At 43.8% G+C, this 23,739-nt stretch overlaps 1 protein-coding gene across 4 annotated transcripts in view; it reads right to left on the bottom strand.

Annotated features, from left to right (window-relative positions):
• Positions 1–1,165: 1,165 nt before the first annotated feature.
• The window catches only part of soat1 (sterol O-acyltransferase 1), a 142,636-nt gene continuing 120,062 nt past the window's right edge, over positions 1,166–23,739 (bottom strand). For all 4 annotated transcript variants that reach the window (XM_072511276.1, XM_072511277.1, XM_072511278.1 and 1 more), the window contains 9 exons: positions 18,815–18,890; positions 16,790–16,874; positions 15,963–16,008; positions 14,358–14,487; positions 12,654–12,751; positions 10,886–10,984; positions 3,471–3,606; positions 2,483–2,628; positions 1,166–1,972 (listed from right to left, as the gene is read on the bottom strand). In XM_072511276.1, the coding sequence (XP_072367377.1) occupies positions 1,916–1,972; positions 2,483–2,628; positions 3,471–3,606; positions 10,886–10,984; positions 12,654–12,751; positions 14,358–14,487; positions 15,963–16,008; positions 16,790–16,874; positions 18,815–18,890 (873 nt within the window). In that variant the 3' untranslated portion in view covers positions 1,166–1,915. The remainder of the gene's footprint in view (positions 1,973–2,482; positions 2,629–3,470; positions 3,607–10,885; positions 10,985–12,653; positions 12,752–14,357; positions 14,488–15,962; positions 16,009–16,789; positions 16,875–18,814; positions 18,891–23,739) is intronic.

The raw sequence follows: 23,739 nt of genomic DNA, 5'->3' as shown, positions 1-23,739 counted from the left end.
GAAGTCTTACAACACCAGGTTAAAGTCCAACAGGTTTGTTTCAAACACTAGCTTTCGGAGCACTGCTCCTTCCTCAGGTGAATGAAGAGGTATGTTCCAGAAACATATATATAGACAAATTCAAAGATGGCAGACAATGCTTCGAATGTGAGCATTTGCAGGTAATTAAATCTTGACAGATCCAGAGATAGGGGTAACCCCAGGTTAAAGAGGTGTGAATTGTCTCAAGCCAAGACAGTTGGTAGGATTTTGCACACCCAGGCCAGATGGTGGGGAATGAATGTAATGCGACATGAATCCCAGCTTCCGGTTCAGGCCGCACTCATGTGTGCGGAATTTGGCTATAAGTTTCTGCTCGGCGATTCTGCGTTGTCGCGGGTTCTGAAGGCCGCCTTGGAGAACGCTTACCCGGAGATCAGAGGCTGAATGCCCTTGACTGCTGAAGTGTTCAACGACTGGAAGGGAACATTCCTGCCTGGTGATTGTCGCACGATGCCCGTTCATTCGTTGTCGCAGCGTCGGCATGATCTCGCCAATGTACCACGCTTCGGGACATCCTTTCTTACAGCGTATGAGGTAGACAACGTTGGCCGAGTCGCACGAGTATGTACCGCGTTACCTACTCGTGCGACTCGGCCAACGTTGTCTACCTCATACGCTGCAGGAAAGGATGTCCCGAAGCGTGGTACATTGGCAAGATCATGCAGACGCTGCGACAACGAATGAATGGGCATCGTGCGACAATCACCAGGCAGGAATGTTCCCTTCCAGTCGGGGAACACTTCAGCAGTCAAGGGCATTCAGCCTCTGATCTCCGGGTAAGCGTTCTCCAAGGCGGCCTTCAGAACCCGCGACAACGCAGAATCGCCGAGCAGAAACCTATAGCCAAGTTCTGCACACGAGTGCGGCCTGAACCGGAAGCTGGGATTCATGTCGCATTACATTCATTCCCCACCATCTGGCCTGGGCTTGCGAAATCCTACCAACTGTCCTAGCTTGAGACAATTCACACCTCTTTAACCTGGGGTTACCCCTATCTCTGGATCTGTAAAGACTTAATTACCTGCAAATGCTCACATTGTAAGCCATCTTTGAATCTGTCTATATATGTATGTTTCTGGAACATACCTCTTCATTCACTTGAGGAAAGAGCAGTGCTCCGAAAGCTAGTGTTTGAAACAAACCTGTTGGACTTTAACCTGGTGTTGTAAGACTTCTTACTGTAATTAGTAAATGCATTGTTCTATGTGCTGGCCCATGGAGATAAAGAATCCTACTTCATTCCCAGGGTCATGATGGAGCAATTGGAATGGCCAAGTGGCTATTGTATTTGGGCTTAGTACAGAGAAGAAACATTGGCCAGGGTTCTCCCTGTAGTCTTGAGTTTCCAGATTACCATTCTGGAGGAGGTACCATAAGACGATGAGACAGCCTTGAAACTGTCCCAAACACCACCCTTGTGGCACCATATCTTTTAGATTGTCAAACTAAGAAATGATCTTTCTTCTTTAAGTTTGTATTGCTATATTGAATAAAATAATCTAACACGCTCAAACTGTTTGCTCTGCACATGCACCACAATTTTTAAGGCATTGTTCAGTAGTCAAGTCATCATTTTCCCTTGGGGGGGTAGAAAGGGAGAATTGAAGATATGAACCCTCTTACTCACCAATCAGTATTTTTGAACATTCCTCCTATCAATGATGCAGAAGGTGGCTGCTTACTCCAGTAGGCATAGCACTAAATTGTTATATATCCTGTGATTAATGGCTTGAGGAGAACACCTAGCTCTATGACCAATACTTAAGACAGAGGATGGAGCAGGCACTATCTGGTGCAAGAGAAACATTCATTTGGTTTATGAGAGGTGATGCTGCATTCCGACAAGTGGTCCCAGATCCATAGGTCACATCCATTATGAGTGCAAGCGACAGGTCCAGGACCGTGGCTTCAACAAATCCAAGAAGGAGGGCTGCAGAGAACAAACATATTTTTGTTTTCAAAATACTATACGTCGACAAGATAAATGTGGTTGTAAAATTATCCTAGTAAAACATGGCATTATGGCTGGGTCCTTCAACCACTTGGATATAAAAACTAAATTTAAGTACCCAATTCTTTTTTTCCCAATTAAAAGGGCAATTTAGCATGGCCAATCCACCTACCCTGGACATCTTTGGGTTGTGGGGGTGAGACCGATGCAGTTACAGGGAGAGTGTGGAAACTCCAAAAGGACTGTGACCCAGCACCGTGAGGCAGCAGTGCTAACCACTGCACCGCCCAGATTTAAAAATTCTATCACTTCCTAAGAATGTTTGATTTTCTTAGATTTTAACATTTGGATTTTTTGAGAAATCGTTCATTCAAACAAAGACGGTTTACTTCCCAACCGTACCCATTGCTCATGCAATCTTTTGTCTTCATACAAAACCAAACACATCAAAATATTAGAATAAATGCTTAGTTGATTTTTACAACTTACATTAGTAAGGGGACAATGCTGCTGGGCATACCACTCTTGTGAATATAGACACACCAACATGCCCTGGCCCAGAAATAGAGATGTCCACATTATTACATTCCATACAGGACCTTTCCGGCGATCATGCAGTACGAAATTGAATGCCACTAATAAGGAAAGGGGATATCCATTAATACTTGGAAAAAAATTTCAGCATCAATTCAGCAGTTACTGACCATTAAATGCAAGTGGGAAGCTACCCAAACCAGAGTATTGCATTCACTGCTACTGCTTGCCTCCACACAAAACGTTGAGAAGGCTTCAAAAAAAGTGAACTGCCAAACATTCATTACGGGAAGTTTCAAATGCACGAGGAGGGATGAATAGCAATGGTGCAAAATATTTTTGAAATTACAAACAGGTGCATTTGGCAATCATTACAAAGTAACCAAACAAATGATGCACATCAAAAGACAAAGATAAGTATCTGCAGAATGGTCATGATCCTGTTCCAGTCATCAGTGGCCTATTGCAGTGTTAATTTCAGCAGATAATATATCAATTTAAACAAAGAGGGATATGATTTAATTTAAGTTAAAAGAAAGCAGAAGTTAAGAAGTGTCATGCATCGCTGATAACCAAGTGATTCAATGTGCTGCCCAGTGTGGACGAAGGAAGGCAGCCTAGGAAAGTTTAAAAATTCCATCTGCCATCAGTGCTGGGGTAGCCAATCACAGCTATTGCAGAATAGGAGTATTTAAACTAGGCTTTGTATGCTTTGCATGCTTTCTTGTGCTCAATGGTATCAATAATCTCAATGGAAATTCCAGAACTGTGGACATTGGTCAAGGAAAATGAGAATGAGTTAAAAGCAAACTTCTAAAAATCTACAAGTTCACAGACTAATGTATTTTACAATGTGCTTAAATAAACACATCCCATGGATGAATGATCAGTGTTTAACATGGCCAAACATTAGATTTAGAAGTGCAAACATAAAAATACTTACTTCCAAAGCACATGAACAGGCAGAAGAGGACCGGATAGAAGAAACCAAAGCAAATTGCCAGCACATACTCATGAACAACAGCAGAGACTGTGAAGACAGACAACATTGCAGCAGCCCTAAATCGGTGGGTGAATAACTGTTAAGAGAAAATTTAACAGGGTTAAGACAAACATTTGAAAATAAGTGAACATTGCAAATTTTACAAGTTGTGATTTCATAAGCCCCTGGGCGACTGTGCAGTGAATTCCAGCACCACCTGACCCAGAATCTCAAAACAGGTGAAATTAGATTTTATTTAAAATACCAAAAGTCCTTGTTGAGCCCAATAAAGGACAGTCAGTCACACACATAAAAGGATAAGGATGAAGTTCAGGATTTTGTTTTGGTACTTCTTCCATCTAGGTTTGAGGTGATTTTCTCTGGCAAGTTTGTCTCCTTTCTCTGTAGACTGAGCATTATTTCAGGTTTACAGCAAGGAATGAGCCAGGCACTCTCTCCTTTCAGAACAATAGAGCAGTTCTTTCACTTCAGCAGAGAGAGGCCATTTCTTACACTTCCAAGGTCTAAACACCTCTGTCGAATTCTCTCAGAAAACATGACGCAGGAACCAATGATTGACCATTGTCATGCAGAACACGGTACCTGGCCAACCCATCGGTTGCCAGATGACCAATCGATCAGACTTCCTTCAAACCTGGAAGATCCACTCGGTGCAGAGGAGTCTGGCTTCTCCTCTCCAAAATAAAACCGAGGAACAGTTTGCTAGCAAGCAGGCGTTTCAACTTTGAATCTTCTGCTTAAAGGCACATGCCAATTATGGGTCCACCGACCAAAATGACCAAATAAAATAAATTGGAACAAAGGAAATAAAGAGGAAGGATTCTTACAGAACAAACTAGAAGTTAAAAATAAGATCGTTAACCCCAAAGGCCAAAGTTATTCAAGTATAATCCAGAATGCGCCGGCTTAATCAATCAAGGTCCAAAAAGGTTTGCAGCAGCCTTTTCCCAATCCATGCAATTTTCTGCATCAGTCCACAAGATTGACTCTCCCTTCGTGATACAAGATAATATGGAAATGCTAAAGTATCTGCTCTTTGTGCCTCCCCCTTTCCAATATATGCCAAATCTGCTGCTTTTAACTGATGCAGTGTACGCCTTTTAAACTACTGGATTATAGACTTTTTAATATTAATTCATGGGATGTGGGTGCCGCTGACTAGGCCAGCAGTTTTCCCATCACTAGTCACCCTTGAGAAGATGGTGGTGGGCTGCCTTCCTGAACTGCTGCAGTCCATGTGCTGTAGGTACACCCACTGTGCTGTTCGGGAGGGTGTTCCAGTATTTTGAGCCTGTAACAATGTAGGAACGGTAGAAAATTACAATGAGCAATCCAGGACAAGAATCATTAACTGTGGGAGAGCTGACTTCAATGGGACAAGAACAGAGCTGGGCCAATTGGACTGGAATCAAAAAAAGAAATAGTTTGGGCACAGCCAAGATGTGTTCCTTCAAAAGGGAAAGGTCGGACCAACAAATACAAAGCCCCCTGGATGAAAAAGGAGTTAGAAATTAAGAAAACGTCTGTCTATGACAGGTGTCAGGTAGAAAATACAATTGAGAACCATGCTAAATATAGACAATTCAGAAGACAGGTGAAAAAGCAAATAATAGAAGCAAAGATGGATCATGAGAAAATACTTACAGCCAACAGAAAGGGTAATGTCAAAGTCTTCCATAAGCACGTATATAGTAAAAAGGAGTAGAGCAGATTCAGGATCTAAAAGGTAATTTACACATGGGAGGCATGGAGCATGATTCAGGTATTAAATTAATACTTTGCATCTGTCTTTATCAAGGAATCAGATGCTTACCATGTCATGGAGACAGAGTCACTAGAATGGTCCAAAATTGATACAGTGGTGGGATTGGATAAACTATCAGTACTTAAAAGTTGACTGGGACCAGATGAGATGCATCAAAGGATATTGAAGGAAGTGAAAGTGGAAATTGCAGGGGCGCTGGCCATAATCTTTCAGTTTTCCCTACACTCGGGGAACTGCCAGAGGACTGGAAAACTGTAAACCATACACTCTTGGTCAGAAAAGATTGCAAGGATAAACCTAGCAATTACAGACCTATCCGTTTAACTCAGTGGTGGGCAAGTTGCTAGAAACAATTATTAAGGACAGAATTAATAGTCATATGGAAAAATGTTAGCTGATTAGGAAGACCAGCATAGATTTCTAATGGGGAAACCATGTTTATTTAATTTGGAGTTTGAAGAGGTAACAGAGGGGGTTGATGGGTTGTATATGGACTTTCAGAAGACATTCGATACAGCACCGCACAACAGACTTGTGCAAGTTATAGCTCATATAGCTCATGGAATGAAAGAGACAGGAGCAACGTTGATACAAATTTGGCTGAGTAATGGGAAACAGCGAATGCTTAATGGATATTTTACAGGCTGAATGAAGGTTTGTAGTAGAGTTCCCAAGGTGTCAGCATTGGGACTCTTACTTTTCCTGCTTTATATAATTTTGATCTAGATCTTGGTGTACAGGTGATAATTTCAAAGTTGGCGGATTATACAAAACTTGCATGTATTTTAAACTGTAAAATGGACAGTGTAAAACTTCAAAAGAATATAGACAAGTTGGTGGAGTAAGCAGATAGTTAACAGAAGATCAATGCAGAAAAGTAGGTGGTGATTCATTTTGGTAGGAAGAACGTGGAAATTCAGTGTAAAGTAAAGGCAGGAGCAGAGATATCTGGGTGTCCAAGTGCGCAGCCATGATGTGGAGATGCCGCCGTTGGACTGGGGTGAGCACAGTAAGAAGTCTTACAACACCAGGTTAAAGTCCAACAGGTTTGTTTCGATGTCACTACCTTTCAGAGCGCTGCTCCTTCCTCAGGTGAATGAAGAGGTAGGTTCCAGAAACACATATATATATATATATATATATATATATCACACAGACAGATTCAAAGATGCCAGACAATGCTTGGAATGCAAGCATTAGCAGGTGATTAAATCTTTACAGATCCAGAGATCGGGCAACCCCAGGTTAAAGAGGTGTGAATTGTGTCAAGCCAGGACAGTTGGTAGGATTTACAAGCGCACAGGTCATTTGAGATAGCAAGACAGGTGGAGAGAGCAGTTCATAAAAGAATCCTCGGCTTTATTAAAATGGGCACAGAGTACAAGAGGAAGGAGGTAATGCTAAATTTGTACAAGGCACAAGTTAAACCACATCCGGAATTCTGTGTACCGTTCAAGGCTTCACACTTTAGGACAGATGGGATCGCATTGGAGAGAGTGCAGAAGAGGTGAACAAAAATGGTTCCAGGGATGAGAAACTTCAGTTAAGACAGATAGAGGGGATTTGAGGTGTTCAAAAGTATGAGGGGGCTGGAGAGTAGAGAGAAAAACTGTTTCGACTTGTAAAAGGATCAAGAATGAGAGGGCACAGATTTAAAGTGATTTGCAAAAGTAGTAAATGAGATGAGAAAAAAAAAAAAAACTTTCACTCAGCAAGTGGTTCGCGTCTGGAATTCACTGCCTGGAAGTGTGTGGAGATAGGTTCAATCAAGGCATTCAAGAGGGCATGAGATGATTATTTGAATGGAAACACTGGAGTAGGATTATGGGGAAAAAGGCAGGAGAATGGCACTCATGCTCAATTATGTGGAGAGCTGGTGCAGACACAATGGGCCAAATGGCCTCCTTCTGCATCATAAAAATTCTGTGATTCTACAATGAATATGGGCTGGTACATGTATTGGTTTTGGATTGTAGATTTATGCTTTCTGTGACCAATTACTTGAACTTTTGATATATTGACATAACTGGAACTCATGGCTATCATGTGCCTTGAAGAAAAATCAATTTCACTACCAAATTCATAACAGCATTGGGGGCAGCACGGTGGCGCAATGGTTAGCACTGCTGCCTCATGGCGCCGACGTCCCAGGTTCGATCCCGGCTCTGGGTCACTGTCCGTGTGCATGTTCTCCCCGTTGTTTGCATGGGTTTCGCCCCCACAACTCAAAGATGTGCAGCTTAGGTGGATTGGCCACACAAAATTGGCCCATAATTGAAAAAAAAAATGAATTGGGTACTCTAAATTTAAAAAAGAAAATTCATAACAGCACTAAATCTTGGTGCCAACTTCACAACATTAGCCTAAATCCAGCAGCAGGCAAGTGATATGTGTGTGATTTACACTAAATTGGTTTAGAACATAGAACATTACAGCGCAGTACAGGCCCTTCGGCCCTCGATGTTGCGCCAACCTGTGAAACCACTCAAGCCCATCTACACTATTCGCTTATCGTCCATATGTCGATCCAATGACCATTTGAATGCCCTTAGTGTTGGCGTGTCCACTACTGTTGCAGGCAGGGCATTCCACGCCCTTACTATTCTCGGAGTAAAGAACCTACCTTTGACATCTGTCTTATATCTATCTCCCCTCAATTTAAAGCTATGTCCCCTCGTGCTAGCCATCACCATCCGAGGAAAAGGGCTCTCACTGTCCACCCTATCCAATCCTCTGATCATCTTCTATGCCTCAATCAAGTCACCTCTTAACCTTCTTCTCTCTAACGAAAATAGCCTCAAGTCCCTCAGCCTTTCCTCAGAAGATCTTCCCTCCATACCAGGCAACATTCTGGTAAGTCTCCTCTGCACCCTTTCCAATGCTTCCACATCCTTCCTATAATGCGGCGACCAGAATTGCACGCAATACTCCAAATGCGGCCGCACCAGAGTTTTGTACAGCTGCAACATGACCTCATGGCTCCGAAACTCAATCCCTCTACCAATAAAAGCTAACACACCGTACGCCTTCTTAACAACCCTCTCAACCTGGGTGGCAACTTTCAGGGATCTATGTACATGGACACCGAGATCTCTCTGCTCATCCACACTGCCAAGAATCTTCCCATTAGCCCAGTACTCTGTATTCCTGTTACTCCTTCCAAAATGAATCACCTCACACTTTTCTGCATTAAACTCCATTTGCCACCTCTCAGCCCAGCTCTGCAGCTTATCTATGTCCCTCTGTAACTTGTAACATCCTTCTGCACTGTCCACAACGCCACCGACTTTAGTGTCATCTGCAAATTTACTCACCCATCCTTCTACGCCCTCCTCCAGGCCATTTATAAAAATGACAAACAGCAGTGGCCCCAAAACAGATCCTTGTGGTACACCACTAGTAACTGGACTCCAGTCTGAACATTTCCCATCAACCACCACCCTTTGTCTTCTTCCAGATAGCCAATTTCTGATCCAAACTGCTAAATGACCCTGAATCCCATGCCTCCGTATTTTCTGCAGTAGCCTACCGTGGGGAACCTCATCAAACGTTTTACTGAAATCCATATACACATCAACTGCTTTACCCTCATCCACCTGTTTGGTCACCTTCTCAAAGAACTCAATAAGGTTTGTGAGGCACGACCTACCCTTCACAAAACCGTGTTGACTATCTCTAATCAAATTATTCCTTTTCAGATGATTATACATCCTATCTCTTATAAACCTTTCCAAGATTTTGCCCACAACAGAAGTAAGGCTCACTGGTCTATAGTTACCGGGGTTGTCTCTACTCCCCTTCTTGAACAAGGGGACAACATTTGCTATCCTCCAGTCTTCTGGCACTATTCCTGTAGACAAAGATGACTTAAAGATCAAAGCCAAAGGCTCAGCAATTTCCTCCCTAGCTTCCCAGAGAATCCTAGGATAAATCCCATCCGGCCCAGGGGACTTATCTATTTTCACACTTTGAGGAATTGCTAACACTTCCTCCTTATGAACCTCAAGCCCTTCTAGTCTAGTAGCCTGGATCTCAGTATTCTCGACAACATTGTCTTTTTCCTATGTGAAAACTGACGAAAAATATTCATTTAGCACCTCTCCTATCTCCTCGGACTCCAAGCACAACTTCCCGCTACTGTCCTTGACTGACCCTACTCTTACCCTAGTCATTTGTTTATTCCTGACTTATCTATAGAAAGCTTTAGGGTTATCCTTGATCCTACCTGCCAAAGACTTCTCATGTCCCCTCCTGGCTCTTCTTAGCTCTCTCTTTATGTATCCTATCTAACTTGTAACTCTCGAGCGCCCTAACTGAACCTTACATAAGCCTCCTTCTTCCTCTTGACAAGTGTTTCGACTGCTTTAGTAAACCACGGTTCCCTTGCTCGACCACTTCCTCCCTGCCAGACAGGTACATACTTATCAAGGACAGCAGTAGCTGTTCTTTGAACAAACTCCACATTTCCATTGTGCCCATCACCTGCAGTTTTCCTCTCCATCCGATGCATCCTAAGTCTTGCCTCATCGCATCATAATTGCCTTTCCCCTAGATATAACTCTTGCCTGCGGTATATACCTATCCCTTTCCATCACTAAAGTAAACGCAATGGAACTGTGGTCACTATCACCAAAGTGCTCACCTACCTCCAAATCTAACACCTGTCCTGGTTCATTACCCAGTACCAAATCCAATATGGCCTCGCCTCTCATTGGCCTATCTAAATACTGGGTCAGGAAACCCTCCTGCACACATTGGACAAAAACAGACCCATCTAAAGTACTCGAACTATAGCGTTTCCAGTCAATATTTGGAAAGTTAAAGTCCCCCATAACAACTACCTTGTTGCTTTCGCTCCTATCCAAAATCATCTTTGCAATCCTTTCCTCTACAACTTTTTGGAGCCCTATAGAAAACCCCTAACAGGGTGACCTCTCCTTTCCTGTTTCTAACCTCAGCCCATACTACCTCAGTAGACGAGTCCTCATCAAACGTCCTTTCTGCCACCGTAATACTGTCCTTCACCCAACTACAGAGCAAGTCTGACTACTCGAAGAATGTCAAGACCTCACCTTGAAGTAACTTTGAATGCTTGAAGCTCCATTTTTCCCGAAGCATTCTACATCAATTTTTAAATCTCTTAACAATAAAAAACATATCAAACCTTAAGATTATTTGGATGAGTTTCTCTAGTGAGGTGGTTAGGGAAAGAAAGAAATTACAATTCTTTTACATTTTAAACATTAACCTGCAATATTAGACCGTAAAGCTATCCAAAATCATTAGCAGTGCTTCAGGCTCCTTCTATTCTCGAACGCGATCACTGAATAACACTCCCAGCATCTCAACTCTTCAACCAGTGGCTCATTAAAAGGAATTTATTTTACACATTAGAAGTCAAAGTAAAACAAAGTGAACTTCAATCCTGGGAATAGTATTCCACAGTTCCATTCAGAAGAGGCTTTTGATAGTTCTACTATTTGTTAACTAATGTGAAAAATATAGAAGAACTGTACTTTGTTTCTTCCCCCAACTCTCTTATTTGGGGGGCATTTTCTCACATTAATCCAATGCTTAAATAGCTCCTTACCCAGAGGAAATCCTTATAGGCATAATAATACAGCCAGTCATGGACCACTACATTCCAGGTCCGGTAATAGTTTGCAAATGATGTGGAATTCCACCAGTCCTGAATAAAAATGGAAGAGAAAATTTAGATCAACGACATGGGAGAAATTCTATTTGTACTGACACTTAAAAGTGGGACTGCATTCTATTTAATTGCCAAATTCTCCTAGATGCTACAAAATAACAGATTTGCACCAAAGTGCAGTTATGATGATTTACACAATTTAATATTCTATTGCTTGGAAACATCTGGAAAATAAATATTTTCTATAGAATTCCCCCAGTGCAACATGAAGTAATGCTCCAGACGAAAATAGCTGGTCATGGTGAGAAGCTCATGCTCAAAGTCAGTTTCCTGATTTACCCCACCCGTTACTAGTCTGTATTCAACAGCATCATTAAATTGCCACAGAAAAGATTGGGATGGGAAGGAACACAGAAGCTTGCATCCTGTCATTTGATTTGATTATGTACCATATCAATGATTTTACAAAAGCTCATTCTGTTGGCACCATTATCCTCCATCCACTATCCATTTGCAGGAAGCCCAGGAGAAGTTAACATGAGAATTCATAGAATCTCTAGTGCAGGAGGATGACATTCAGTGCATCGTGTCTGCACCGACCCTAGGACCCTCAAAGAGCACCCTACCTAGGCCCCTGCCCCATCCCCATAACCCCACCTCATGGTAGCACAGTGCTTAGCACTGTTGCTTCACAACACCAGAGTCCCAGGTTTGATTCCCGGCTTGAGTCACTATCTGTGCAGAGTCTGCATCTTCTCCCAGTGTCTGTGTGGGGTTCCTCCGGGTGCTCCAGTTTCTTCCCACAAGTCCCGAAAGACTTGCTGGTTAGGTGAATTGGACATTCTGAATTCTCCCTCAGTGTACAGGTGCCAGAGTGTGATGACTATGGGATTTTCACAGTAACTTCAATGCAGTGTTAATGTAAGCCTACTTGTGACAATAATAAAGATGATTATTATTACAACTTTTGGAAACTATGGGGAAACTTAGCACGGCCAATCCACCCAACCTGCACATCTTTGGACTGAGGAAACCGGAGCTCCCAGAGGAAACCTACGCAGACACACGGGAGAACGAGCAAACTTCAGTCACCCAAGGCCAGAACCAAACTCGTGTCTCTGGTACTGTGAGGCATTAATGCTAATTATTGTGCCACTGTGCTGCCTTTTTAAAAGATTATTCTTGTGCCAGTCTCTGGAAGATGCCTGAAGAGTGAATTTGGTCTCTATTTTCATCAATGCTAAAGGAATGGCCAAAATAAAAATGCATGTGTTTGCTTGTACTATTTCGATAAACCACAGGCATTGCAATCAACCATTAGAACACACACTAGTTCAGACAAAACAATTAAATCCTGAAATCTTGATGGCTGATGTGCACAGATTTTTCCCCGTGGGTTCAAGTCACCACATGGAAAACATCTTCAAAGCTGTACACTGTCTGGACAGGTAGATCAGTATTAATGTCAATAGATTTAAAAATTGTCAGTGGTTTTACAGCTAACACTCTGCTGCATGGTACCTACAGTCATAACACAACTCATCTATTGCAGCACAATGCCATTGTGAACCCAAGTGGAAATGAAAGAATCATTCAAAACATGACACCATCTTGCTCCCTTGGAGGGAATTATGACAATAGATGAAGATAGCAGTAAGTTGGCATACTACATTTCCTGAACTTAAAAGTCAATGTCACAGGTTACCTTGTAGAACATCCTGTCAGCAAACTGCAGCATTTCAGCAAAGGCATTGAGCCAGCAATGCAGGAATGCAAAGAAAGCCAGGAACAGCACCAACACACCTGAAACAAATCAAAGTGCAACTTTAGACTAGTCCCAGAATTACCAATATTGTGATGATCGGAAAAATTCCTTGCTTTGACAACCCTTCCTCTCCCCTCATTCCCTTTTCAGGTGTTTTGCCATTTCATGTTTTACCCTCAAGAGCAATCCCCGTATTCCTTTGTTGCCAAGACGGATATAGATAGGCAGATCGAGTAAAATGCAGCAAAACGCAAAGTTGTTCACATTGGCAGGAAGAATAAAAAAGCAGAGTATTACTTAAATGGAGAACGACTGCAGAATTTGGAGATGCAGAGGGATCTAGGTATTCGAATGAACAAGTCACAAACAGTTAGCATGCAGGTTCAGCACACAATCAAGGTGGTGAATGGAATGCTACCTTTTATTATGCGAGTAAGGATGTTGTGCTTCAGTTATACAGGGCATTGGTGAGACCACATCGCAGAAAACTGTACAGTTCTGATCTCCTAATTTAAGGAAGGATGTAACTAAGTTGGAGGTGGTTCAGAAGAGGTTCACTCGACTGATATCAGGAATGTGCAGGTTGCGTTGATGATAGGTTGGGCATGCCAGGCTCATTTCCACTGGAGTATAAAAGACTAAGAGCTGACTTGATTGAAGTCAATACAATCCTGAATGGTCTTGACAAGGTGGAGGTGGAAAGGATGTTTCTTCTTTTGGGCGAGTCCAGAACTAGGGTGACACTGTTTTAAAATTAGGGTTTCACTTTCAGGACAGAGATGAGGATAAATCTTTTCTCTCCAAGGGTTTTTCGACTTTGGAACTGGCTGCCTCAGAAGGCGATGGAAGCAGGGTCATTGAATAATTTTGATTACCATTGATTCCCTTGCCTAACAAGAATCCAAGGTTGTTGGGAGTAGATGGGAATGTGGAACTCGAAATACAAACAGATCAGCTATGATCCGATTGAATGGCAGTGCAAGCTCGAGGGGCTGAATGGTCTGCTTCTCTTATTTTGTATTCTTGCAAAGAGAAATGTAAAATACATTAGATAGGTGAAGATTATCAGGCAGAGAAGGAAAAAAGCAACCCTTTCCACTGGGAAGATATCTTTAGAAATAAAAAAAACTCTATGTAAGGAACTGTAAATACATTCTACAATGATATGGAGAAAGTACCTGCTCAACTCCACACTCTACAATCATGGTTAACAATAACAAGGCACGGGATAATAATGTAAACCACATGCTAACCCTCAACAAACATAAAATTAAATACCCTGAAATGGAGATTGGTGCCTCCTGAATCAGTCCTTCAGTAGGTTAATTTAACAGTTACACCACCAGATACGTGATGGCTGCCAACTGCATTTCGGTCATCCAGCTTAGCCAGCAGCACATTACTATATAGTCCTCAACAACCAAAATTAGGCTAGTTTTGTCAGTGTGATCCAAACACTGCTGCACAAGTCTCGCAACTGAAATTAGGCTAGGTTTGTCCTCGTGATCCAAGCACTGCTGCATAAGTCTCCTGAATTTATTCTGGCGAAGAAATATGTACACTTCGCTTGTTTTGAAACAAGCACTTCCTGCATTACACAAGATGTTTCCATTTTCAGGAAGAATGTGTAAGGATGATCCATACCTGGCAAGATGGAGTTGAAGATGCAGAGAACCAGGACTTTCAAACTGAATGGTTCCCGGCTAATATTTCGGAATAATGGAATACAGAGCCGCACAAAAATATAGTAGGCATAAAACAGACAACCCAGAACCTGAAAAACAGAACAATGCAGCACAAGTCAGAAACAGATCTTTTTCTACACCACAATCCATTGTCACACCAGAATGAGAACTATCTGGATCTTAATGGGCCTACATCATATTGGAGTCAGCACCTTAGTGAAAATTTAATTGGAAAAAGTGGTAGATTTGCACTGGTGTCACCGTGCCACATTTCTCAGATACATAATGCATCACTGTGGAATACAAGGAGGTCAGGTGGACAACAGGATCCACAACCATCAACAGAAGATCACGACCTGGAACATTAACTCTGTTTCTCCCTTCACAGATGCTGTCAGACATGTTGATTATTTCTAGCACTCTGTTGGCAGGCTCCGTTTCTTAAAGAGATGGGGGTGAGTAATAGTTGAAGGATGAACACACTCCTTTAAAGAGTGCCAGAGCAGCTTCAACACCCACCAGGACCACAAAAACATTCACAAGGAGCTTAATTTAATAGTTCATCCAAAGGGCATCAACTTGAAGGTAAAATTTCCTCAGTCCTGTATTAGAATGTCAGCCTTTTTTAAAAACGTGTTCATGGGTGTCGCTTGCTGGGCCAGTATTTATTGTCCATCCCTAACTGCCCTTGAGAGGGTAGTTAAGAGTCAACCACATTGCTGTGGATCTGGAGTCACATGTAGGCCAAACCAGGCAAGAAAGGATAGCAGATTGCCTCCACTAAAGGACATTAGCGAAACAGATGGGTTTTTGCAATAGTGGTTTCACGGTCATTGTTAGACTTTTAATTCCAGATTTTAAAAATATTATGAATTTAAAATTCTGATACAAGGCTTCTACTCTGAGACAGTGCCACTGCCATCTAAAGCCAGACCAGACCTTCAAAATAACATTGAAAACAAAATACATCTCAGTGAATTAGTAAGGAACAAAACTTCTAGATGTGTGGGGATGACGAATACTCTACTCCCCCTTGGTCCCAGTCAAACAGCTACAAAAACAAAAGCATTCTGTCGCATGATACTGGTATGGTCACAACATCATAGTAATGTATGAAATCTCTCAATACTTCCATGAAAATCCATTTTTGTGTTTTACCGGATGGGCTTTGGTCACAACTGATGGCATCAAAAGCCCTCCCCTCCCCAACAATGTTATCCAGCCTTGAACTATCTACAACTTTTTAAAAATTGCATTGCATGAAAGCATCATTCCGTGCCTCACCACACAACCCAAAAGCATCTATTCCAGTCTAAATTAAATCATTAAAGCTCCTCTCCCCCCCAAAATGCCAATTAGTTGATGTTTTTAGTGTAATTCTTTCCCGCCCGTGTCTCATGGATTTACTCTGAGCAGAACAGAGATCAGAGACGTTTGAATATCTGCCAATTTACAGTCGCCAACAAATGGATCCCTCTTCATATTGGTCAATCACTGAAGTTCCACTATATTCGAGAAACATTGCCGAGTTTGTCAAAAATAACTTGGTTTTAAAAAGCTTTACCTGAGCAAATTTTGTAGCAACGTAGCTCCATCTAATTGTAGGATTCCTGTACCAAAAAATAATAATTTTCAACAAATGAATTGATGAAATTTCTCTCCCCCTGCACGCCCCCCCCCCCCCGAATAAATACAGAATTCCTCCCCCCCCCCCAACCAAATGAAAAAACATCCACAGTTGTTCCATCTGAGGCAATAATTTGAAACCGATCTAGAAACTGCTTTTGGGACAGCACATTCGGGCCGGTCCCTGCTTCCTCCATGCTGGGTGCAAATTAGGGATAGTGACTGCATTGTACTCCACTGTATCTATCCAAATGATCACAGAAGCAAATCACAATGAAGTTGCACACTTAATTCTTTGGTGTCTGGAACCTTCAAACAAAGCTTTTAAACCATGAACCCAGTATTCTAGTAGCAGATTTCTATAGGATTTATGTTACGCTATGAAAAGGAATCCAGAACAAGAGGACATAATCTTAAAGTTACAGCTGGAACATGTTGGGAGTGAAATCAGGAAGCATTTTCACAAATATCAAGAACTTATTTCTTCAAAAGGCTGTGGATGCAGGGACAATTTCAAAAATCAAATTTAAGATTAGTAACAGTATCAGAAAGAACCAAGCAGAGGTAGGAAAATGGGAGTTCAGCCATGATCTAACAGAATGGCACAACAGGTCTGATCAGCTGAATGGCCTACTCTTGTTTCTACATATAAGAAAACTATAAATAGCAAGCAGATTATATTTTACACAACACTGTCATCATTTATTAAGTCAAAAATATTGTTTTTTGTTCCGTGCATCTGTATTTAGATCTGACTGATCTTACCTGGGATAGCTGTCCCGATATATAAGAGTAGGAGCAAAAAGAAAGTAGAGATAGTGGGAAAACTGGGGTATTTGCTGAATGCCACCTGAGACAAAGATAAAATCGAAAGATTAGCATTTTAATGAAGCATTCAATACTAAGAAAGCAGCCTCTCCAGATGCAATGTTCTCATTGTAAAATACAGTAAATAAAGCTGTTAACATAGAGCAGAGAAGTTAGCAAGATTCCTTCCATATATTATATTGGAAATTACTGTCCAGATATGAATAGGTACAAGGCATTTTAGAGCAGCTGCTTCCCTCACAGTTCTTGATTTACCTTATTCTTGCTCACTTCTATTTCCCACATATCTCACAAGGCTTCAGGTTGCAAGAAAGTCACTTTCTTACTGGAGTAGGACTAAATACTTAAAAGCTGCAAATGTGAAGCAGCTGAGTTGTTTCACTTCTGTGAAGATAAGTTTTCTCTCCACGATGACAAATTAGATCTTCTCAGCCCATACCAGCCGCCTGATTCATCTTCAGAAATAAGATGAAAGATTCCTTGCCCCAGGGTTCTTCTGTGTTCTGGCATACATGTTTTTTGTTCCTGTATTAGAGTCCTCATGAGTTCAATGAATCATAAAGGGAATAGATAAATAGCTCTCCTTTCAAATTTGTCCTTGCCTCAAAATTGTTTATTACGCGACGATCTGACATTTCTGGCAAGTTAATTTTCCCTGCTTAGATTTAGAGACATTTTGAAGTGAGAAATAAATCAGGAATGGCATCTTTACTTAAAAGGTCCTTGAGCATTTTAGAATTATTTTGGGCTACCAGTTATATCTACACCAAAGTAGTCATCGGATGTCCCTCAATTTGAGAATGAGGGTCGCAGATTTTGCTCATGGGGTTGTGTGATTGAACAGGTCGATTCTTTGGGCACATGGAACAGAATGTCCCATATGGTGGTGGGATCGGACTGCAGGATTTGCTTCCTTTTCGTTCCTTCCCTGCGGTCACTCTGCCTTGTTTGGAAGGTTAATGCTGCCACTACGCTTCAAGGAGAGTGTCTGACCACACCACCTACCTTGCAAACATTGGTCATTTGAGAATTGGGAAAGCAAGACCGAGCAGGGGAGGCAATTTAAGGTCTTTTGGACATGGTCCCGTCCTTTGAAGTTGATTTTGTAGGAGTTTTGACTGAATGCTTATGGAGTTTACTTTAAGAAACAGGTGATAAGGAGACATCCCAATTCATTATCCAAAACATATCTTGATTGAGTGTTTGCATTGAATTTTTCAGGAGATGCAAACAGAGAAGGTGCATTTTTCATGTATAAATCACCCCCATATTAATCTAAAAAGTACTGGCTTTTTCCCATTTGGACCCAGTTCCACATCGCCTCCAAGTAAAATATCAAACTCTGGTTGCTAGGTGTTCTTTTCTTTGTTCAATATGACTAACATTTGTTCAACAATCCTCCTAATGAATTGGGAGGAGGCATTGCTGATGGTGGCGCTCTTGTATGTTGCTGGTACACAGACCAGCTCTCACTGCACTACAGGAGTGTGGTGGCAGAAAGTGGGGACAAGCAACATTCGAGGACATGAATTATGTAAAAGTGCAATTTCTTGGAAAGAGGGGGAACGCAAAAGTGCAATTTCCCATGGGAGCGGGTTAAGGGGATGATTCAGCAAAACGTATTTTCAATGCTTCAGACATAAAGCATTGAGAGGTGGCCAAATGCTTTCCAAAGTGAGTGAGAGGGGAAAGAGAGAAAAAATCCAGAAAAACAAAGTCAGGTGGACAGCTTGCTGCCACAGTATTACAACAGCATTGGAACAAAATTACATCAGTCGTACCCAAAAATGGAACAGGGAAATAACACAACTCATTATCTAGAACATATCTTGACAAAGGGTATATTCATGGTGATGCAAATGCTTTAATATTTCTGTGAAATTACTGGCTTTTTCCAATTTGGGTTGTCAGCTCAGTCCCAGGTAACCGTCAAATGAAAAAAGATGAAGCAGACCCACTCACTGTTCTTTTCCTTGTTCGATAACACTCGGCTGACGTTTTCCCTTATGAAGGAATGTGCTTTCATCATCAGGCGGACCTAATGAGATGAAACAGGTCATCATACATGATTCTCAATCCAAATCACTTACAGGTATTATAAAAGACCTTGCTTTGTATTTGCATTCCAAGAGGTCAGCGTGTCTGGTGTCACTGACCACAAAAAGATTCTATCATTGCAATGGCAGGTGAGATTTCATCTGTTTGAATGGCCAGCAGGAGAGTAAAATGGGATCACCAAATATGTGAAATCGACAGGTACCATTACCTGTGAGAAAGTTCCAAAATAATTTTCAAAGGTCTGGAAGTTATTATAAAATATATTTTGAAATATGCACTTGTCAACAGTCACAACTTCTCATTCAAGTCAGCTCATCAATCCTGCACAAGGGACCAAAAAGACTGCAGATCCTACAGTATCTACAAGAACAGGTTGGAGGCGACTTCCGGGTGCGGCGATGACCAGCTGAGTCGCACGTTTCGGCAGCTCCCTGTGAAACGGACTTTTGGGCTCTTGATAGGAGCCCCAACGGCAATTTTGACGGCTAAAAACACTGTGCGGTAAACCAGAAGGGAATCCCCCCTGGATACGGATGGAAAAAGGAGAGCGAAGTGGCCAGATTGCAGTGGATCCTTTAGAACAGCGGCAAGGAAGGCAAGCAAAAACCAAGATGGCGTCGGAAGGTGGCAGTTTAACATGGGGCCCTGAACAACAAGAGTTCTTGAAATGCTGTGTGGAAGAGATCAAAAAGGAAATGAAGAAAGAGCTGTTGGCCCCGATACTACAGGCGATCGAAGGGCTAAAGGAGGAACAAAAGACCCAGGAGCGGGAGCTTCGGGTCGTGAAGGCAAAGGCAGCCGAGAATGAGGACGATATACAGGGACTGGTGGTGAAGACGGAGACGCAGGAGGCACATCAGAAACGATGTGTGGAAAGGTTGGAGGCACTGGAAAACAACGCAAGGAGGAACAACCTGAGGATTCTTGGTCTTCCTGAAGGTGTGGAGGGAGCGGACATCGGGGCATATGTGAGCACGATGCTGCACTCGTTAATGGGAGCGGAGGCCCCGGCGGGTCCGTTGGAGGTGGAGGGAGCATACCGAGTGATGGCGCGAGGACCGAGAGCAGGAGAAATTCCCAGAGCCATAGTGGTGAGATTCCTCCGTTTTAAGGATAGAGAAATGGTCCTTAGATGGGCAAAGAAAACTCGGAGCAGTAAATGGGAGAACGCGGTGATCCGCGTTTATCAAGACTGGAGTGCGGAGGTGGCGAGAAGGAGGGCGAGCTTTAATCGGGCCAAGGCGGTGCTTCATAAAAAGAAGATAAAATTTGGAATGCTGCAACCGGCAAGACTGTGGATCACATATCGAGGGAGGCACCACTACTTTGAGACGGCGGATGAAGCGTGGACTTTTATTGTGGAAGAAAAACTGGAATGAGCGGGTTATTAAAAAGAACGTTCGAACAAAGTGGTGGGGCGAATGTGGGGGGCAAAGAGGGGTTTTATGTACTAATCCTGCGATGTGGTAACTTTTCTCTCTCCCACAGGTGGTGATGGGGGGAGGAGGGGAGGTGGAGGAGATGGGGCGTTGGCCATTGGGGGCGGGGCCAAGGGAGAAGCACGGGCTTGGTTCCCGCGCTATGATAATCATGGCGGGAATAGAGAAGCAGGAAGGAGGGGGCGTCGCACGGTGCGAGCCGAGGTCACGGGGGGAAGCCGAGGTCAGCCAGAGTTTGCTGACTTCTGGGAGCAACATGGGGGGAGTAATTACGCTAGCGGGGGATCTAGCGGGGGGGGTGGGAGGGGGGAATTACTGGGTTGCTGCTGCTGGGGAGAGGGGGGAGCTGGTATGGGAGAGGATGGGCGGGGGGGCACCGCCTGGGGGAGATACAGCTGCGTGGGAACTGGGTGAGGAGCTGGAAAAAGGTGATGGCTAATCGACAAGTTGGGAAGCCCCCCAACTCGGCTGATCACGTGGAACGTGAGAGGGCTGAACGGGCCGATAAAGAGGGCACGGGTACTCGCACACCTTAAGAAACTTAAGGCAGATGTGGTTATGTTACAGGAAACGCACCTGAAACTGATAGACCAGGTTAGGCTACGCAAAGGATGGGTGGGGCAGGTGTTCCATTCGGGGCTAGATGCGAAAAACAGGGGGGTGGCTATATTAGTGGGGAAGCGGGTAATGTTCGAGGCAAAGACTATAGTGGCGGATAACGGGGGCAGATACGTGATGGTGAGTGGCAAACTACAGGGGGAGACGGTGGTTTTGGTAAACGTATATGCCCCGAACTGTGATGATGCCAATTTTATGAGGCGGATGCTAGGACGCATTCCGGACCTAGAGATGGGAAAGCTGATAATGGGGGGGAGATTTTAATACGGTGTTGGAACCAGGGCTGGATAGGTCGAAGTCCAGGACTGGAAGGAGGCCGTCAGCAGCCAAGGTACTTAAAGATTTTATGGAGCAGATGGGAGGTGTAGACCCGTGGAGATTTAGCAGACCTAGGAGTAAGGAGTTCTCGTTTTTCTCCTATGTCCATAAAGTCTACTCATTTGATCCCGAAGGTGAGGGGAACGGAGTATACGGCTATAGCCATTTCGGATCACGCTCCACACTGGGTGGACTTGGAGATAGGGGAGGAAACAGGAGGGCGCCCACCCTGGAGAATGGACATGGGACTAATGGCAGATGAGGGGGTGTGTCTAAGGGTGAGGGGGTGCATTGAAAAGTACTTGGAACTCAATGATAATGGGGAGGTCCAGGTGGGAGTGGTCTGGGAGGCGTTGAAGGCGGTGGTTAGAGGGGAACTGATATCAATAAGGGCACATAAAGGGAAGCAGGAGAGTAAGGAACGGGAGCGGTTGCTGCAAGAACTTTTGAGGGTGGACAGACAATATGTGGAAGCACCGGAGGAGGGACTATACAGGGAAAGGCAAAGGCTACATGTAGAATTTGACTTGCTGACTACAGGCACTGCAGAGGCACAATGGAGGAAGGCACAGGGTGTACAGTACGAATATGGGGAGAAGGCGAGCAGGTTGCTGGCACACCAATTGAGGAAAAGGGGAGCAGCGAGGGAAATAGGGGGAGTGAGGGATGAGGAAGGAGAGATGGAGCGGGGAGCGGAGAGAGGGAATGGAGTGTTCAAGACATTTTATAAAAAATTATATGAAGCTCAACCCCCGGATGGGAGGGAGAGAATGATGGGCTTCTTGGATCGGCTGGAATTTCCCAAGGTGGAAGAGCAGGAAAGGGTGGGACTGGGAGCACAGATCGAGGTAGAAGAAGTGGTGAAAGGAATTAGGAGCATGCAGGCGGGAAAGGCCCCGGGACCGGATGGATTCCCAGTCGAATTCTATAGAAAATATGTGGACTTGCTCGCCCCGGTACTGACGAGGACCTTTAATGAGGCAAAGGAAAGGGGACAACTGCCCCCGACTATGTCTGAAGCAACGATATCGCTTCTCTTAAAGAAGGAAAAGGACCCGCTACAATGCGGGTCCTATAGACCTATTTCCCTCCTAAATGTAGATGCCAAGGTCCTGGCCAAGGTAATGGCAATGAGAATAGAGGAATGTGTCCCGGGGGTGGTCCACGAGGACCAAACTGGGTTTGTGAAGGGGAGACAGCTGAACACGAATATACGGAGGTGGTTAGGGGTAATGATGATGGCCCCACCAGAGGGAGAAACGGAGATAGTAGTGGCGATGGATGCCGAGAAAGCATTTGATAGAGTGGAGCGGGATTATTTGTGGGAGGTGTTGAGGAGATTTGGTTTTGGAGAGGGGTATGTTAGATGGGTGCAGCTGTTGTATAGGGCCCCAGTGGCGAGCGTGGTCACGAATGGACGGGGATCTGCATATTTTCGGCTCCATAGAGGGACAAGGCAGGGATGCCCTCTGTCCCCATTATTGTTTGCACTGGCGATTGAGCCCCTGGCGATAGCGTTGAGGGGTTCCAAGAAGTGGAGGGGAGTACTTAGGGGAGGAGAAGAGCACCGGGTATCTTTGTATGCGGACGATTTGCTACTATACGTGGCGGACCCGGCGGAGGGGATGCCAGAAATAATGCGGATACTTGGGGCGTTTGGGGATTTTTCAGGGTATAAATTGAACATGGGGAAAAGTGAGTTGTTTGTGGTGCATCCAGGGGAGCAGAGTAGAGAAATAGAGGACCTACCGTTGAGAAAGGTAACAAGGGACTTTCGTTACCTGGGGATCCAGATAGCTAAGAATTGGGGCACATTGCATAGGTTAAATTTAATTGGTGGAACAGATGGAGGAGGATTTCAAGAGATGGGATATGGTATCCCTGTCAATGGCAGGGAGGGTGCAGGCGGTTAAGATGGTGGTCCTCCCGAGATTCCTCTTTGTGTTTCAGTGCCTCCCAGTGGTGATTACGAAGGCTTTTTTTAAAAGGATTGAAAAGAGCATCATGGGTTTTGTGGGCCGGGAAGACCCCGAGAGTGAGGAAGGGATTCTTACAGCGTAGCAGGGATAGGGGGGGGGCTGGCACTACCGAGCCTAAGTGAGTATTATTGGGCCGCTAATATTTCAATGGTGAGTAAGTGGATGGGAGAGGAGGAGGGAGCGGCGTGGAAGAGATTAGAGAGGGCGTCCTGTAGGGGGACTAGCCTACAGGCTATGGTGACAGCCCCATTGCCATTCTCACCGAGGAACTACACCACAAGCCCGGTGGTGGTGGCTACACTGAAGATTTGGGGACAGTGGAGACGGCATAGGGGAAAGACTGGAGCCTTGGGGGGGTCCCCGATAAGAAACAACCATAGGTTTGCCCCGGGGGGAATGGATGGGGGATATGGAATGTGGCAAAGAGCAGGAATAACGCAACTGAAAGATCTGTTTGTGGATGGGAAGTTCGCGA

The sequence above is a fragment of the Scyliorhinus torazame genome, chromosome 7 (assembly GCF_047496885.1).
Source record: "Scyliorhinus torazame isolate Kashiwa2021f chromosome 7, sScyTor2.1, whole genome shotgun sequence".
Lineage (NCBI taxonomy): Eukaryota > Metazoa > Chordata > Chondrichthyes > Carcharhiniformes > Scyliorhinidae > Scyliorhinus > Scyliorhinus torazame.
This window is presented reverse-complemented; position numbering and strand designations above follow the sequence as displayed.